General features: G+C 43.1%; 1 protein-coding gene across 3 annotated transcripts in view; it reads left to right on the top strand.

Moving 5' to 3' along the window:
• The window catches only part of LOC143299108 (uncharacterized), a 99,631-nt gene extending 83,125 nt beyond the window's left edge, over window positions 1-16,506 (top strand). For all 3 annotated transcript variants that reach the window (XM_076612236.1, XM_076612235.1, XM_076612237.1), the window contains one exon: window positions 4,074-16,506. In XM_076612236.1, coding sequence (XP_076468351.1) covers window positions 4,074-5,149 — 1,076 coding nt within the window. In that variant the 3' untranslated portion in view covers window positions 5,150-16,506. The remainder of the gene's footprint in view (window positions 1-4,073) is intronic.
• Window positions 16,507-17,235: the final 729 nt, after the last annotated feature.

Raw genomic sequence — 17,235 nt, 5'->3', positions numbered from 1 at the left:
TCTATCTCTGTCTGTCTGTCTTTATCTCTCTGATTCTCTGTCGCTCTCTTTCTCATATAATTCTGTGATCGTCTTTGTCGCTCCGTCCATCCGTCTGTCTGTCTGCCAGTCACTATCTGTCTGTCTATCTTTCTGTCTGTCTCTGTCCTCACTCTCACTGTCTCTGTTTCTCTCTCCCTTCGCCCCCCCTCGCCCCCCTCCCCTCGCCCCCCTCCTCACCCCCCCCGCCCCCCACTCTCCGTTTCTCCCTGTCTGTTTTCTTCTTTGTCACCCTCCCCCCCCCCCCCTTTTTTTTTTTTTTTCGTTCTACTGTTCCTCACCCTACCACCCAACTTCACCTCCCACCCCCTAACCTCCGATCTCCGCCCTCTGTCGCCCCCCCCCCCCCCCTCCCCCCCTCTCCCATTCCCCCTCTCTGTGAATTGGATAGTTGGAGATTGGTGGCCTTTTTCTTTCTTCTTCTTTATTTCTTTTCTTTCTTTCTTTTTTTTAATACCCATGGACACGAGTTTCCAGTGAGGCAGGCGATTGAGTATGGTATATTATATCTTTTGTGACAGTATTTATTTCGTGGCTTGGCGCGTGAGGTGCACAAACGCTCAGGCTCTGAAAGGTGTGACCGTGTCGATCGTATGCGCGTGCACGGGGGTGTGAAAGGGTGCGTGCGTGTGCTCGTGTCGTGTGTGTGTGTGTGTGTGTGTGTGTGTGTGTGCGTGCGTGCGCATGTGGACACGGGGACCTCCCACCGTCTTTTGTCTTTGTGTGTGAGTCTGTGTGTGTCGCGATCACGATGTTTCTGTTTCTGTCTGTCTGTCTGTCTCTGTCTCTCTGTCTCTCTGTCTGTCTCTCTCTCTCCATTCCTCTCTTCTCTCCAACTTATATTACAGTTTGTTTCGTGGTATTGGTTTTTGTGTTGTTGTTTTTTACTGTCTTTCTATTTTTCTTTCTTTCTCACTTTCTTTCATTCTTTCTTTCTTTAAAAAAAAAAAAATCCCGTCTTTGTCCATTTTCATTAAGACTTTTTTTTTTATGTGTAGTACGCCTAAATTTGTCTTTTGTGCGTTTTTGACTGGGACTATTATTTTTTTGTTTGTTTGTTTGTTCGAATAGTTTCTAGTTTTCGTGAAATGGGAGATTTTCTGCACCCATTTTCATTTTCAGCACGAACAACGCTCGATTTTACGCTCGATCATGAAGTTCTTTGGTGATATGGAACTTGCAAGAAGTTAAATACGTTTTTTGTTAAATTGCTCTTTGTGTCGTGTCGTTTCTTTCGTCGAATATAAACGTTGATTTGTTGCGTGTTGTATAGAGTGTACAAATAGTCTGTTAGATATAAGCTTATTGGTTCTTTTCTGTTTTTGTTTTTTTCTCTCTCTAAATTTCTCTTTATGTTCATCTGCTCCCTCCCCCTCTCTCCTCTCTCTCCTCTCTGTTTTTTTCTCTCTCTCTCCTCCCCACCTCTCTCTCCTCTCTCTGTCTATCTCTCTCTCTCCCTCTTCTCTCTCTCTCCCTCTCTCTCTCCTCTCCCCTCTCTCTGTCTGTTCTCTCCCTGTCTCTCTCTCCCTCTGCCCTCTCTCTCACCCCCTCTCTCCTCTCTGTCTCTCTCCTCTCTCTCTATCTCTTTCTCTCTGTGTCCCCCTCTCTCTTTCTCTCTTCTCTTTCTCTCTCTCCGCTCTCTCTCTCTTCCCCCTCCCTCTCTCTCCTCTCTCACTCTCCTCTCTCTGTCCCCTCTCTCTTTCCTCTCCTCTCTTTTTTTCTCTCTCTCCCCCTCTCTCTCTCCTCTCTGTCTCTCTCCCTTTCCTCTCTCTCTCCATTTCCTCTCTCTCTCCCTCTCTCTATCCTGTCTCCCTCTCTCCTCCCCCCCTCTCTCTCTCCTCTCTCTCTCTCTCTCTTTCTTTCTCCCTCCCTCTCTCTTTCTCTGTCTCTCTCCTCTCTCTCTCTCTCTTTCTCTCTCTCTCTCCTCTTTGTCTCTCTCTCTCCTCTCTGTCTCTCCTCTCTCTCTTTCTCCTCTCTCTCGCCCCCCTCTCTCGCTCTCTCTCTCTCTCCCCCTCTCTCTCCTCTCTCACTCCTCTCTCTGTCCTCTCTCACTCTCTCTCCCTCCTCTCCTATCTCTCACTCTCTATCTCTCTCCTCTCCTCTGTCTCTGTCTATCTCTTTCTCTGCTATTCTCTTCCAGTATATGGAATATGACTTGAAAATTTCATGTTTCTTATTCTTTTCATTATCATTGGGTTGTTTTTTTGGTTTAAATATATATTTTTTTTTTTTGTCCTTCCTTTTGCCAAGAGGACTGGATTTTAAAAACATTACGACGCTTGTTCCACTTGAAATAAAACTCGTTTTGGTTCCCGTCCACCCACCCCCTCCCCCGCCCACCCTCTCTGTCTGTCTGGGTTTGGTTACGTCTTGCTGCAACATGGGGTTGGGTGCGAAAAATCATTTATAAATTGCTTAAACAGTGCCTAACAGATATTTACCCACAACAATGGAAAAGCTCTGTACTGCAGATAGACATGTATAATTACTATAGAACCTTTAAATTTACCTTTGAAAATGAAATATATTTCAATTTTCTGGACATAAAATGTTTCAGAGACTGTATTGTCAAATTACGCATGGAACTATTACCTCTTAACTCTCTCCATACGAACGGCGAAAGAGACGACGTTAACAGCGTTTCACGCCAATTACCATCATCAAAATATTGCAAGCGGAAGGCTCTTATACTGAAGAGGTGAATGTTGACAAAGAATACCACAATTCTGACGACGGAAGCTAAAGGTTGGGTCATTCAGACACCCACTGGACATCTGAAGGGTCTGTGTAGAGGAGAAGAAAGGACTGGCCGTACTGAGTGAGTTAAAGGAGCTACTTTTAAATCATTTTTCAACAATAATCAGGATAAACTTTGCAGCTTATGTGGAGTCAAGGAAGATGAAGAACATGTATTTTGTGCTTGTCCTATGTACTCCGAATTTAGAGACAAGTACCTGGACTATTGTTGCATACAATCTCTACCACGATTGCTAAAATGTGACAACGTGCTGAAAACTAGGAACCTAGGAATTCAGTTCATATATTTTATGCAGTGAAAATTCGAAACAATTTTGTTGGTAATGTAGGAACAGCAATGCCCTCTGTATTAGCTGTCAGCAGACTGAGCAACCGCACCCTCCCGTTCCCATTCCCAAATCCACCCCTCCGTCCCAGAGTGGAGACAGAAATGGTGTCCTTCCAGCAACAGCTCCTACGGCAATGTAGACTTGATGATTACAACTCGCCATAGGCACAGAAAGCTAAAAGGCTGTGGAATCTGACGTCACCATGAGAGCAGGGCACTGAAGTTTGAGGAGTATTCGATTGATAATTGACTAATTTTCTATTTTTTGAGAAGCGTTCGATTGATAATTTTCCCTATTTTCTATCTTTTGGGAGTTATTCGATTGATAATTTACTAACTTTCTATCTTTTGAGCAGCATTCGACTGAAAATTTACGAATTTTTCTATCTTTACTCGGCACGCTTTTGTTTCGTTTGTTGGTTGCTTGACTGGTAATCGTTTTTAATTTGAATGGTGGTTTATTATTTTACAGTTACACTGCATGATCTTAAATGTGTGCCAGTATCTTACTGTTGCACTGTATGCACTTAATCTGTGAGCGTGTTTTTTTTTGTTATTGTTGTTGTTGTTGTTGTTCTTCTGTGTTTTTTTGTGTTTTTTTAATCCCACACTGCATGTGTGTGTGTGTGTGTGTGTGTGTGTGTGTGTGTGTGTGTGTGTGTGTGTGTGTTGTTGTTGTTGTTGTTTTGGGTGCGTATTCTTTTATCAACTGGTGATATATTATCATACACTGCATGTTTTGTTTTTTTTGTTTGTTTTTTTTCCTCTTTTTTCTTTTCTTTTTAACTTTTTAAGGGTGATAGGGCATTCTTGATTTGACCAGTAACTGAACAATCTTAACGTCGCACATTGCTCTTCTATCAGAAGCACACTGTCGGTTTGTTTTTAAAAGTTTTACTAACAGTTGACTGACACCTTGTTGTGTTCTGTTTTTTTTGGGGGGAAACAGGCGAGAAGCCGTACATCTGCCCAGTCAGCGGCTGCAACAAGGCCTACTCCAACTCCAGCGACCGCTTCAAGCACGTGCGCACGCACCAGGAGCAGAAGCCGTACATCTGCAAGATGCCGGGCTGCCACAAGCGCTACACCGACCCCAGCTCGCTCCGCAAGCACGTGCGCACGCACGGCCACTTCTACCGCTCGGGCGAGCCCAGTAGCCTCTCCGCGTCGTTGTCCTCGTCGTCATCGTCGTCGTCTTCGTCGTCGGCGTCATCGTCTTCGTCTCCTCCAGCTCCTCCTCTTCCTCCTCCTCCCCCTCCGCAGCCCGTGACGTCGTGCATGTTGCCGTCCTCGTCCCCTCTGTCTCCCCCCTCTGCCGTGTGCAGCAGTGCAGGCAGCGCCCCGCCCTCAGGGCCCAGCAAACCGTCCTCGTGCTCATCAGGCGCACTGTCCTCCCTCCCGCCCTCTCCCTGCTACACCCAGTCGTCATCCCCCCCGCCGCCGCTGCCTCTTCCCCGGCTGTCTTCTCGTGGGGAGGAGGGGGAGCTGAGGAGGACCAGCGCCCCCCTGCCCCTCCCGTTCCTTCCCCTCAACGGGGTGGGACTCTTCCCCCCGCACGGCGGGGGGTTCCCGCCCGCGTCCATATTCCCCGCTCCACCGCCCCTGCCTCCGCCTCCAGGTTTGCACCCGTCCGTGGCAGCCGGTCTTTCAGCGTCCGGTCTTGCTTTACCTTCCCCGTCCACAGACATTAACAGCAGGAGCAGCAACAGCGGCAGCAGGTCTTCGTCTTCCTCGTCTTCTTCTTCGTCGTCGTCTTCTTCTTCTTCCTCCACCTCCAAGGTGTTGCCCAAGATCGTCAAGCCGCTACCCATCTCGCTGGCTGCTGCACTGGAGACGGGCAGCAGCGGTGTGGCGTTCGGAGGAGTGAGCCAGGGCTTCTGTCCCCGGGACACGCTGCAGGACGGGCCCCTGGACTTGTCCTGCACCCCCGCTCCACCCTCCTCCCTCCCCCAGCACCCCTCCTCCGTCGTCACTGCTGCCAACTGTTCCTTCTCCGAGCTGCTGAGCAAAGTCGGGGCTAAATAGACATCACACGCACACAGGAAGGGAGTGGAGAGAGAGAGTGGAGGGGTGGTATCTTGTGCTTCTTGGTTCCCCCCTCCCCCCCCCCCGCCCCCCTTTCGGCCTTTTCCATCCCCCGTCCCCGAGAGGCAGTTGGATTTGCTTGTGCCTGATGCTGAGTTGTGGTGAACTCGTTTTATATTTAGCATTAATGTTTGGCTGGCAGAACAAGACAAATCGTTTTTACGAGTTTACACGTAACTTAAGAAAAAAAAAAAAAGAGAATCGAACGTAAATAATTCCTTCCTCTTTTGTCGCCATAGTGAGTATACGCATCGAGACAAAATTCGTTGTCCATTCCATTGTGGAAAAAAAAAAAATTAACATGACCTGCTATTATTTGTTTGCCAAACAAAACGTAATGAACGAGACTACGAAATTGCTTGATGGGTGCTGGTTTTTTTTTGTTGTTGTTTTTTTTAAATAAAAAAGTGTTGATGTTAAAAAAGTTATGATCCAATCAACGATGGTTTTTGACATGTTTTGCAGTTGTTGTTGTTTTCATACGGTAATTTTTTATTTTTTTTTTTGGATGTAAGTATACTCATGTATCATGTGGAACAATGAAGAAAACAATAACTAATTCAGCTATTTTGTTTGCTTACAGAAGTCGTTAATTTCACCCAAACTGTGCTTGTGTAGAACGGATCTCATTACGTACGTATTGTACAGAACACAGAAGCAAAGAATTATTGCTTAAATCAAGCGTCGTTATCAGAGGCCATGTCTGTGAACGATTTTGTGAAGTGCCAAAGATAGTAATGTCACGAAAGCCTCTTTAGTCCCATGTACGTGTGCTATGAAAACGTTGAAATATTGTCGGTTTACTTCGTGTATGTTCTGTCAAAAATTCAGACTCATTTGGGAGGAAAAGCTGGGAACATTTGTCTGTGCAGACACACGAGTTTGTAAAAAAAATGTTTTACGGTATAAAACAGTTTGTCCTGTCTCCCCCCTCCTCCTCCTTCTTCTTCTTCTTCCTCCTCCTGTTCTCTCTCTCTCTCTCTCTCTGCGTGCTGACTCCAACCCTAGCCATCCTATCACCTGAACCATGAACATACCCAGAATCGCCCCCGGGACATAGTGTCAAGATGACGCTGATCCAAGCACCATCCCTTTTAGCCAGCAGCACAAACGCGAGCGCAGCACCTGTTATGACGTATTGACTCACCTCATCAACTTCTTCCTTTTTTCCCTTCTTTTCTTTATTGTTTTGTTTTGTTTGTTGTTGTTGTTGTTTGTTTTTTGTAGAGCCAGCCTTGTGCCTCCCATATCCTGGACTTTCCTCCACTCCGATTGATCGAAAGGAAAGAGACATAACTTCCCTCGTTGCTGTACGAGGGGAACGTAGGATTGAGAAGAGGGCAACGGGTCAAACTTAGGCAACAGGTCATTGAGGGTGGTCGCGCCATCAGAGACCAGGAGAAGCGGGAACAGACGAACCGCGCCTGCCCTTCTTGGTCGATACAGTCCACATCAGTTCACCTCCTAAAGAAGTTCAAAGTCACTGGACATGGTGTACTGTGCAGAGAGAGAGAGAATGAATGATGAATGATGTGGGTACTTATATAGTACTTGTCCACAGTCGGAGACCAAGCACTAAGCGCTTACAAACTCGGGGTAATTTGCACAACAGGCTGCCTACATGGGGGCACTAGCAGGTCTGCATATGTGTTGACCTGGGAGATTCGATAAATCTCCACCCTTTATCCACCAAGCGTCGTTACTGAGATTCGAACCCGGTACCCTCAGATTGAAAGTCCAGCGCTTTAACCACTCGGCTGTTGCGCCCGTCAGAGAGAGAGAGAGAGAGAGAGAGAGAGAGAGACTGATCCTGTCTGCTGGTTTCTGTAGGTTGGGTGTAACTAGCTGCTTGTTGTTCAGAACCACCTGGTCATTCAGCCCTGCAGATCAGAGAGTGACTGATTTCAGGACGTCTTAAATCCAGTGTAAACAGCCCTTGTCTATCCAGGCTACAGAGACCGAATGGTCAAGGTGAAGGATATGGTGTTGATATTTTGAGGATTGTTTTGTTCTTTCAGTAAAGGTTTTAGAAATGGGAATGGTAAGGAAAAACTATATATATACGATGGTGATCAGTCGTATCCGACTATGACCATCAGAACAGCAGAGGAGGCAACTGCTGTCGCGACTATCTGGGCTAGAATTTGATTATAGTGATATATATATATATATATATATATATATATATATATCATGAACGCACCGTGTACCGAGTCATACCAGTGCGCGTGTTGAAAAAACAAAACAAAAAAACAAACAAACAAAACAAAAAAAACACAGCCAACCAACCAATCAAAAAAACAAAAACAAAAAACCGATATATATATATATATATCACACTTCGATACCACCCTTACACGTGCATTAACATTAGTGTAGCAAACCACTGTCGTTAGGGAACGTTCATACCGACCACAGTCAGACGCCGCGAGTACACCGCCAGTTGCTGGTTAAAGACGTGTGCACGTCACGGCACTTCGTTGTTTGTTACCTATATTTTGCGTGGAAACGTTCTCATTGACCACGAAAAGCTAACAGTGGCCGTTCAGAATGGATTTGCCTTTTGCGATAAATGAGACAGGAATCATCACAGGTGCGACATGATCAACAAGGATTTGGGGGAATGGGAGGGGGACGGGGGAAGGGGGAGGGAGACAAAGCCGTGCCAAATCATGTTGGAAGTTTAATTAATTGGTAATCTCCATGTCTGCACACACACACACACACACACACACACACACACACACACACACACATTCCAAATCCGCTTGCTCGGTACCCTCTTAACAATCATTTAGGTTAGTTCTACGTGAACTTTTATTACTTGAAGAATACCATTTTGAGATTTATGACAGATGTGGGTACCTGGTTTACTCAACTGTCAAGAGAGCTGAGCTCGCATCGTGTACTTAAAAAAAAAAAAAAAAAAAAAATCTTAACCAGGACATGTGTTTCCGTGTTAAGCTTTCTTCTTCTTCTTCTTCTCAGGAAGTCAAGTTGAGAGGCTTGGACTTTCCCTTTTTTTATTATTTTTTTTTCAGAAGAATGATAGACCTCGGTGTCAGTCTGTCGCTGTGGGCTTTTGTCTAACATGATGTGCGAGAAAGTGCCTGAAGGGTTCCTACAGTCGCCAGTTTGACTCATGTGTGCAGTTGACTCTTTTCGCGGCAGACGTGTGTATTTACATGCTCTCTTTGATTTATTGAGGTTCTCAGGCTCGTGTGTCTGCAAGACCTGGTTAATTCGGGTTTTAAGGCTAAGTCTCCGCAGTTCTAGATGAACTGGGGATTTGAGACTTACGTATCTGCCGTGTTTAGTTTAATTTGGGTTCTGAAACCGCAGTAACAGATGCACTGTCGATCTGAGATTTGTGCACCAATAGCTCCTGATGTATTGGGTTTTTGAGACATCAGCAGTTCCTGGTTTATTGGGGTTCTGAGACTTGGGTATCAGCAGTGCTAGATGTATTGGAAATACGAGATTTGTGTATGTGCAGTTCGTGATATACTGGATTCTCAGACATGTACATCTGCAGTGCTTGATTGACTGTGGGTCCTGAAACTTTTGTCACTACAGTTCTCCGTGCATTGGTTCTTGTCAGGTAGGGCGGCTGTGGTACAAGTGTTCAACATGAAGCAAGCGAGGTGTTAGCTTGCGGACCACTGGGGACCAATGAAAGGGCAGCTAGGGTATCAAGTCGTATTTCATCTGTCTGATGCTGGTCCCCTTTGTAAACATGTAGTTAACAGTAGCAGCAGCAGCAGCAGTTGTAGAAGGAGTCTGTAGTAGCCAAAATGCATTTCATTTACATATTCACTGAACTGTGATAAAGTATAGCTTTTATACAGGCTGAATAACGATGACGACAGAGGGGGACATATCAACGAAACAAACAATTATCTCTCTCTCTCTCTCTCTCTCTCTCTCTCTCTCTCAGTCTGTCTTACGTTGTCCTTTGACCCCCCGCATCGTGGTTAAATGCGTTTCTCTCAGTGTTCCCCTCTTCCCCTTCCATCGCTTCGTCGTGTCTTGCCTGTTTCCGCCGTTTCCCTTCTCTTCCGGCCTCCTTTGTCTGCTGGTCTTTCCACTCATGTCTCCCCCTCTTTCCTTACTGTCTCCCCCCTCTTTCCTGTTTTCAGACGTCTCCTCTCTGTATCTGTCTGTCTGTTTGTCTCTTCGTTCCCCGTTCTTTCTTCCGGCCTCTTGTTTCTTGTCCCATCCTTTCCCCCCTCCAAGCTTTCGATCTGTACCGGCTGTGCTCCATTCCCTTTTCTGTCTCTGTCTGTCATCCTTCTCTTTTGTCTTCGTTTACATTTTCTTTGATTTTGTTCTCTTTTTCTGACTCCCCCAGCCCCCAACAAACCCTCTCCGTCCCCATCCCTACCCATTCCCTTTCACCCCATTTCATCGAACCCTCCGCCACCCCCTCCCCTTTTCCCCTACCCTCCCCCCACTCCCCGTGTGTGCTCCTTTATCTGTCTGTTTTCCTCTTTGTAGCCATTTTGTCGCCTCTGTCTCTCTCTGTGGGCCTGGGGAGAAGCTTATGTATTAGCCGTGGTGAAGGTCAACGTACGTTTCACATTCTTTCACGGCTGTCATGACAGTTGTCTGGCGTTCTCTTCTGATAAGATCAATCCCCAATAAGATCGATAGTTTTGTTCAGTCAGTGGCGACTGAGCCGTCGTCCCTTGCTTCCCAACCCCCTCTCCCTTCTCTGTCTCCTTCTGTCTCTGTGCCTATCTCCTAGCTCTGTTTCTCTGTCTGTCGGTCTCTCGTGTGGCCTTGACTGGGTCCCTCTCCGGGCACTTATCATGGTGTGATCGACATGGCCTTAACGGCGCTGAGCAAACACGGAGGCATTAACTCTGTCCTGTCCACTGAACAGTGGGATGTGTCCCGACGACTTGTTTGTGGCATAGTAGCTGCCTTGCTTGGCCCAGCTTGCTAGCTTGCTCCTGGGCCTACTTTGACACCCCACCCGTCAGTGCCGGTCTTCAACAGGACTCTTAAATCGTTGATCTATTGGTTGAGCTAACAATTTGTAGTTTTCTTTCCATACCTTTTTTTTTATTTATCCCCACCCATACCAGCTTTTTCTTGGGATTACCCCCTCCCCTTGACATCTTTAGGGGACAGTCGTTGGACTGTGATTTTTCCTTGCTGCTAGCAATCTAAGCTTCCCATTTCTTTTTAAAGGTGACTCGCTCTTCGAAAGCCATGATAACGATAACAGGAGTTTTTGGGAGGGAGAGGGGACTTGTGTACCACCACACGAACACCGCGAGTTCACGTTTGTTTGTTACTTTCGTTTCCCGGGATTGGAATTCCCTACCTGTTTAGTGCAAAGTCTGCGTCCATACCACTGACAGACCAGGTTCTGTGATGTGGACGACTAAAGCAGCCATGCGACCCCCTCCCTTCCCCCCTCACCTTTGTGCTGTGTGTATGGGGAGGTGTGTTGGGTGATTAGGCCTATCTCTGTGTCAGAGAGAGAGAGAGAGAGATCTGCCTGGGAGAGACAGAAAAACCTACATGGAGGGGGGAGGGGGGGGGGCGAGAGTCTAAACGAGAGCGAGAGAAATCGTAACACGAAGTTCCTAGCAAAACGGATTTGGAAATGAGTACCTACAGGCATAATTGCCTTTTTTAAGGACGTTATGTAGGCCTACATAGGGTCCCCACATGTATATAGGGCATTTACTTAAATCAGTTTGCGTTCTACGGAAGAAGCGGATAATACCAGCTCTCTCTCTTCCAGCATTATGTAATACCCCCTTCAGACAGGGGCTATGGCCAAATCTGAATAAAGTAATCGCATTCGCATTCTCTTTCTCAGCTTGGAAAATCTGCAGGCGCCATATCAGATATCCAAACTTTTCATTTCATTGATGTATGTAAATTATCCCTAAGTTTGGCTTTATAGAAAGAGCGGTATATAGTTTTTTCTTCAATATTCTCTATATCGATTGAGTATCACAGCTTAGGAGCGTGAGAATGTGTTTTGGACAAATGGCTGAAGCTACATACATTTAAATAATTTACTTACACTGATATCGCAAGATCTCATCTAGTCTTCGAGCACATGTTTGATGCTGTGATTGTGACTGAACGATGCAGTTTAAAAACAACATATAGACAGATGAATCATATTATGAACACATAAACATAATCATTCTTCGAATACATTCCATGTGTGGATGTGACGTTTAGTCAATGCGGGTTGTTTGTTGTTTTTTTTGCTTTGATGAATATACTTAAAATGTTGGATTTTGTGATTTGATTCATACCACTGTTCTTTTTGGGCAAAAAGAACAACAGACTAACCCAACTCAGGGTGAGCATTGGAATAACAGAAACAGAAGAAGAAAAAATTGATTGAAAAAATGCATAATTATCATGGCCTCCTGGAATAAGCAGGTGAAGTGCCTTCCTTTTTTGTTTTGTCAAATATGCAAGGGTCACGAAGCAAGTGTTTAAATGAAATGCACTCGTAAAAATCGTTTATATATTTTTCTTTATTTATCTCTCTTTTGGGAGCATGGGGTGGGGGGGAGTGGGGGGGGGGGGGGGGGAGTATGCTAGTAAAAAAAAAAGTCCACTGAATTATGGAAAATCTTAACAAGGATGTTTTTTTCTTCTTCTAATTTCTGTTCTGCATTTGCTTTTTCTTATATTTTCTGTTTTGGGGTTTGTCTTCCTTCTAGTTAATTTCTGTTCTTCGGGGATCTCTTTCACCTTTTTCCTGTTCTGGCGAAGAAACATGTCGTACAGATCTGTTCGACCCATTCTCTCTACAAAAGTTGTTCATCTATTCTGCAGGTTGTTCGTCTCCCAGACCCATGCTCCCTATTGAGTCACTTTAGCAGTGCCCCCTTGACCGTGCGTTGTGAGAGTGTATGACCAGCTTTTTTCTTCTTTTTTTTTCCGGGCGGGAATGGGGTGGGTGTGGGGACAGGGAGAGGACAGGAGGTATGGAGGGAGATAGAGAAAACCAAGGCTGCATTCATGCAGTTTAGCATAAATAACGACAGATGCGTTTGGGGCTGAGTTTTCAAACTTTTTTGTTGAGGTACTTTGTTCTTTACAAAGAGTGGGTCTGTTAGACCCACGAAGACGGAAAAGCGTTGCTATAAAAGTTGCAAGATGTGTTATGATTTATTTACAAATTAACCAAGACAATAGAAAATGTAGAGGAAAAATATCACAAGTAGAATTCGAGGTGGACAAGAAACTGGCGTTACTTTCACTGCCAATGTCGCATTTTAGTACCAGCCAGTTGAAACCCTGTGTCGCAGAGAAGCGACCAGTTTATGGATCGATTATCCACGAACATACTGCTCTTAATTTTGGGTGATAGGCCTTATTTCATACACGTACATGTCACAGGGGAATCCCCAGCTATTCTTAGACGTCTTTTTTCCCGTGGAATATAAAAAAGGGTATTCCTTTATCTTTTTTAAAGATAAAATGATGTCTTTGTGACCCACGATGTTGAGTGAATGTTTTCCAGTGCACGAGTCCTGGTCGAAGGGGAATAACCGTGTTTTAGGACTGCATGCTTTCAACGCATGGTTCACACAGCTGCTACGTCACTGAGACATCAGCGCTGAAGCATGTCCGGTTGGACAATGCGGGAATCTGTGAGACAAGATACAATATAGTCCTTTTTCCCCCTTCTTTTAATCATTACTACAACAGACTTGAAGTTAAGAATTAGGTGCTTACAAACCTTCCCCCCCCCGGCCCCCCCCAGATCAAATATTTAAAAGGATAACTTTATACAATTTCAGCCTTTCCAAATCAATATGTTAGTTTTGTACTCACAGTCAATACATAATTTATTATAAACAAACCGTTCTTTTTCTCTTCATCAGAAAAGTAGATGTTATAGACGTGCCTTACAAATACAAACCCCATTCACCCAGACCAGAACAATTTTTAGTGGATTACAGGCTTAATTTATCAAATGCTATTGACCCTACCACTGTTTTAATATCAAAACTGTTTTCTCTGTGGAATGATTTCCATCTAATCATTTGTTGTTGTTTTTTTCCTTCTTTTTAATTTTCTAATTAGAAAAAAAAAAACAACAAAAAAAAAAACAACAACATATATTCTAGTAATGTGTGACCATATCTTTAAGACAAGACCTTTTTGAAAGGATATTTTTTCAACTATGTAAAAGAATTTTTTTTTTTTTTTTTTTTTAAAGATGAAAAGGTTCACAATTGTCCTTCGATAATAACACAATAGTGCAACAGTCATTAATCAAATCTTGTTTCATAATCACACATATGAAACAGGTCTGACATTGTTGCAGCTTTCTTTATTTTCTTCTGACATTCAGTAAGTAAAATAATACTTGTCATTGAATATCCAGACAGAACAATGTAACCAACGAGCATTATTGACAAACAGTGTGATGCAGGAAAATGAGTAAAACAGCAATTCTCTCAAAAAGAAAGATTCTGATTCCACGGTGTATTTGCATTTTTACAGGTTGTGTGTTACTTTTCTATTCTATATATACCCAATTATGCCACAATAGTTGGACGTTTGTCTGTTGTCAGGTATTAAGAATACAGACTATGTTCATTTTTTTGTGTGTGTGACTTTATGACAGTTGTGAAGTTGTTATTCTATTTTCTGATCAGCATCTTTGCATGTGAATCACAAGCTCAGCTTTGTTTTTGCACAGAAACTTCAGTCTACTTCTTTGTCATTTCTTCACATGAGCAGCCTCAATCGACAAGCTGGTTTATTTACCACTTAAATTATTGGGATGCTGTATTTTCCTTTATTAATGAAAAATCAAATTAAAAAAAAACAAAACCACTCACCTTAACCCTATTTTATTTCTCACAGCTGTTTTTAACTTTTATGAGTAGCTACTTGTTGAGCTGCCAGCATGCTGCCAATGGTCAGCTGTCATCTTTGCAAGCTAGGACCAATGGCTTTTTTTTTTCTCTCTCTCTCTCTTTTAAATAAATGTACAGCTGATTAGCTTACTTGAATACAAGATATACACTGGCAAATATTTTGCAGCAGGTCTTTTTTTTTTCTTCTGCATTTTGCTCCAGAGTACTGCTTAACACAACAGAGAGACTGTCATGCAGATGAGATTCTATGAACTTGTTACATAATAATATTTTTTATGGCATGAGAACCTGATGCGAAACAGGATCATGTGTGAGATGAACTATATTTTTTACCTTAAATTAAAAAAAAAAGAAAAAAGATTCTTTGTACATATGCCTATTTTGAAAGAAGTACAGAATGATGCACTATACTACTTGTGTAGCCACCATTGGCACAATACACACCACTGCTCCTTTTTTTTTCTGGGCTGTTGACTGTTCCCTGATAGTCATGAGAAATCTGTTGATGTGATACACTTGTTGAAGATTTCAGAGTACTCTGAACAAATTAAAAGATGTTGCAAACAAGTGGGGTTTGAGTGGTTGCTCCATCCTAATCTTACCTATGTTTTCACAATAATCTTCTTTTCCATTCAGTATTCACCAATAGTGATTTAGACATGTATGCATTCATCATTTCAGAACACATATACTTACTGATACAACGGATGTGGAGAATGGGTGAGGTACTGGATGAGGGGGCCAGTTAAGAGGGTGTACTGAGAAAAAGAGGCACACAAAAAACCCAAATAACAGTGGAGTGGTGGAGCATTGGGTGGAAGGATCACCCAGTCATACTACCATTAAAAAAAGAAAAAGAAAAAATTAATAGCTACTCACCACAAGATTGCCAAACGACTTGGCGACAATTGTTTCAAACAGCTGCCAATGATTTTGTGAAAGTCAAAATAAGCATTCTTTTTGTCAGTCTTCATCAATGTGATGTTCTTGTAGTATCCATTTAGTATGAAGTCCAATGCCTTAAGAAGGCACCATGTCAGAATCAGTAGGGCTTTGGACTTCTGATCCAGTGTTAACCAGTGATAAGGGTTTGAGGCCTGGTTTCAGCATGGTGCTGTGCTCTTGGGAAATGCACTTTGCTTTTCCTCATCCCACGAAAGTGTGAATGGGGGTACCTGTCTTGGGTTGGGGAAGAATAAAATTATAACGGCGGAAGGAGAGGATTGGCCCCACCTTCCTATGCAAAGCACTAGATACAGTGAATTTGAATTCACCGCCGCTATGACTGTAAAAGGCTATGGGACCTTTAACCTTAAACCAATGTCTCCTGGGTTGATTATCCCCCAAGCCAAACAATAGGTGGAAGTGGAACTGCGTGCTTCAGTAACTACAGCTTGGGTGGTGTATTTAGTTGCATTTATGATCTTTGGAAATATGATTATTTTAAATAGTAGTATATTCCAAAAGTGTGCATTCCACTTTCTTTTTGGAAAACATCAGACAAAGGTAAAAATTAGTGTCTTGTGAACGTCTATACTTCCATTCAAACTGAAGGTCAGCAAAGGGGTGAGAAAAGATATGGCTCTTCAATGAAGGTCACAGAGTCTTCTCATGTCTTAGCACAGATGAGAGTGAGATTTTTTTTTTTTTTTTCATTTTCAGTCTGAAGTCACTGCATTACCCAAACCGCAATTTAAAAATTTTCACTTTCCACATCTCCCGTTTGTCTGATTTCAGACAACAGTCTGAAGAATCTTGTGCCTGGATAGGTAGGAGCATTATCCATTTAGTCTCACAGAAGTGTGCAGAGGGCAACTACATTTGCATTTCCACAGTTCATGAAGTATTTGAAAGAAAAATGTTTTACCGCTTGGTAATTTAACTTTCCACTGATCTCGAAATTCAAAAATCACTATTTTAATGCTTGTAGCTGTAAACACTATTCTCCCCAGTACAATAATACATAACAAAAAGGAAGAATGAAAAATAACCAAGATATATATGAAAAAGCTGACATTATACAAATCAGTTCATCTGAACACTTGTATACAATCATCAATCATTTAGGAATCTCAGATTCTCTTTCAAAACACATGCAATGGAGTGAAATATGTATGGATGATATATATATATATATTTTTTTTTTTAATCCCTTTTTCTGCCTTTAACTCTAGATAAGCATCACTGTAACCTCTTTCTGCCTTTAACTCTAGACAAGCATCACTGTAAAAAATCAACCAAACAAACAAACAAAAAAAACCCCAAAGACATCTTCCAAATACACGCTCTTGTGTTCTTTGACTCACATGCTTGAAATTCCCAGATGTTCTCAGTTTCCTCACAGGCAGTGGATGTAATGTTTTAGAATGTTAATCAAGAAAAAAAACCCACAAAAAACAACAATCGAGAAAAAAACCCCACAAAAAACAAGGATAGTTTGGAAGAAAAATAATTTATCTTGCTTTGGGGGTTAAAAAACCAAAAGACCCATTTTTCACACAGCTATTTCAGTCTTTTCCATCATGCAAAGCACAGGAAGGGATATTGTTTAAGCAGTCACACATGTCAAGACTCCAGGCAGGATACCACCCGTCCAGGGTGGAAAGCTGGCCCCAACAGCTCACGGTGTTGAAATAAAAGGAACGGTCTCTATTCCAGTTTTAAACCCGTAGAAATATATCCTGCAGCCACACAATCAGAACTGCGCTTTACCATGTGGTTGCTTTCCTTGGCATATGTGACCCACTGCACGTGTTGATGGAAGTCAAAGCACAAGACTCTACATTTGAGGGTATTCACAGCGATATTGAAATGATCTTGATACTCAATTCATCTGATGATTTCTAATTATCCTGTAAAAGATCCTAGTTTCTTTTTTTTCCATTTCGGCAAATGATAAACAACACGCTTACAATAACAACATTTACATAAGAATCTGAACTACTCTCATCCACAGTCATTGCCATCATATTTATGACTAACCAGCATGCACAATGTGAAGTGATGGCCTAGAGGTAACAAGTCTGCCTAGGAAGCGAGAAAATCTTAGCGAGCTGGTTCGAATCACGGCTCAGCCGCCAATATTTTCTCCACCTCCACTAGACCTTGAGTGGTGGTCTGGACGCTAGTCATTTGGATGAGATGATA

This window comes from Babylonia areolata, chromosome 24 (assembly GCF_041734735.1).
Source record: "Babylonia areolata isolate BAREFJ2019XMU chromosome 24, ASM4173473v1, whole genome shotgun sequence".
Taxonomy (NCBI): domain Eukaryota; kingdom Metazoa; phylum Mollusca; class Gastropoda; order Neogastropoda; family Buccinidae; genus Babylonia; species Babylonia areolata.
Note: the sequence above shows the minus strand (reverse complement) of the source record. Positions and strands in the feature narration are given on the sequence as shown.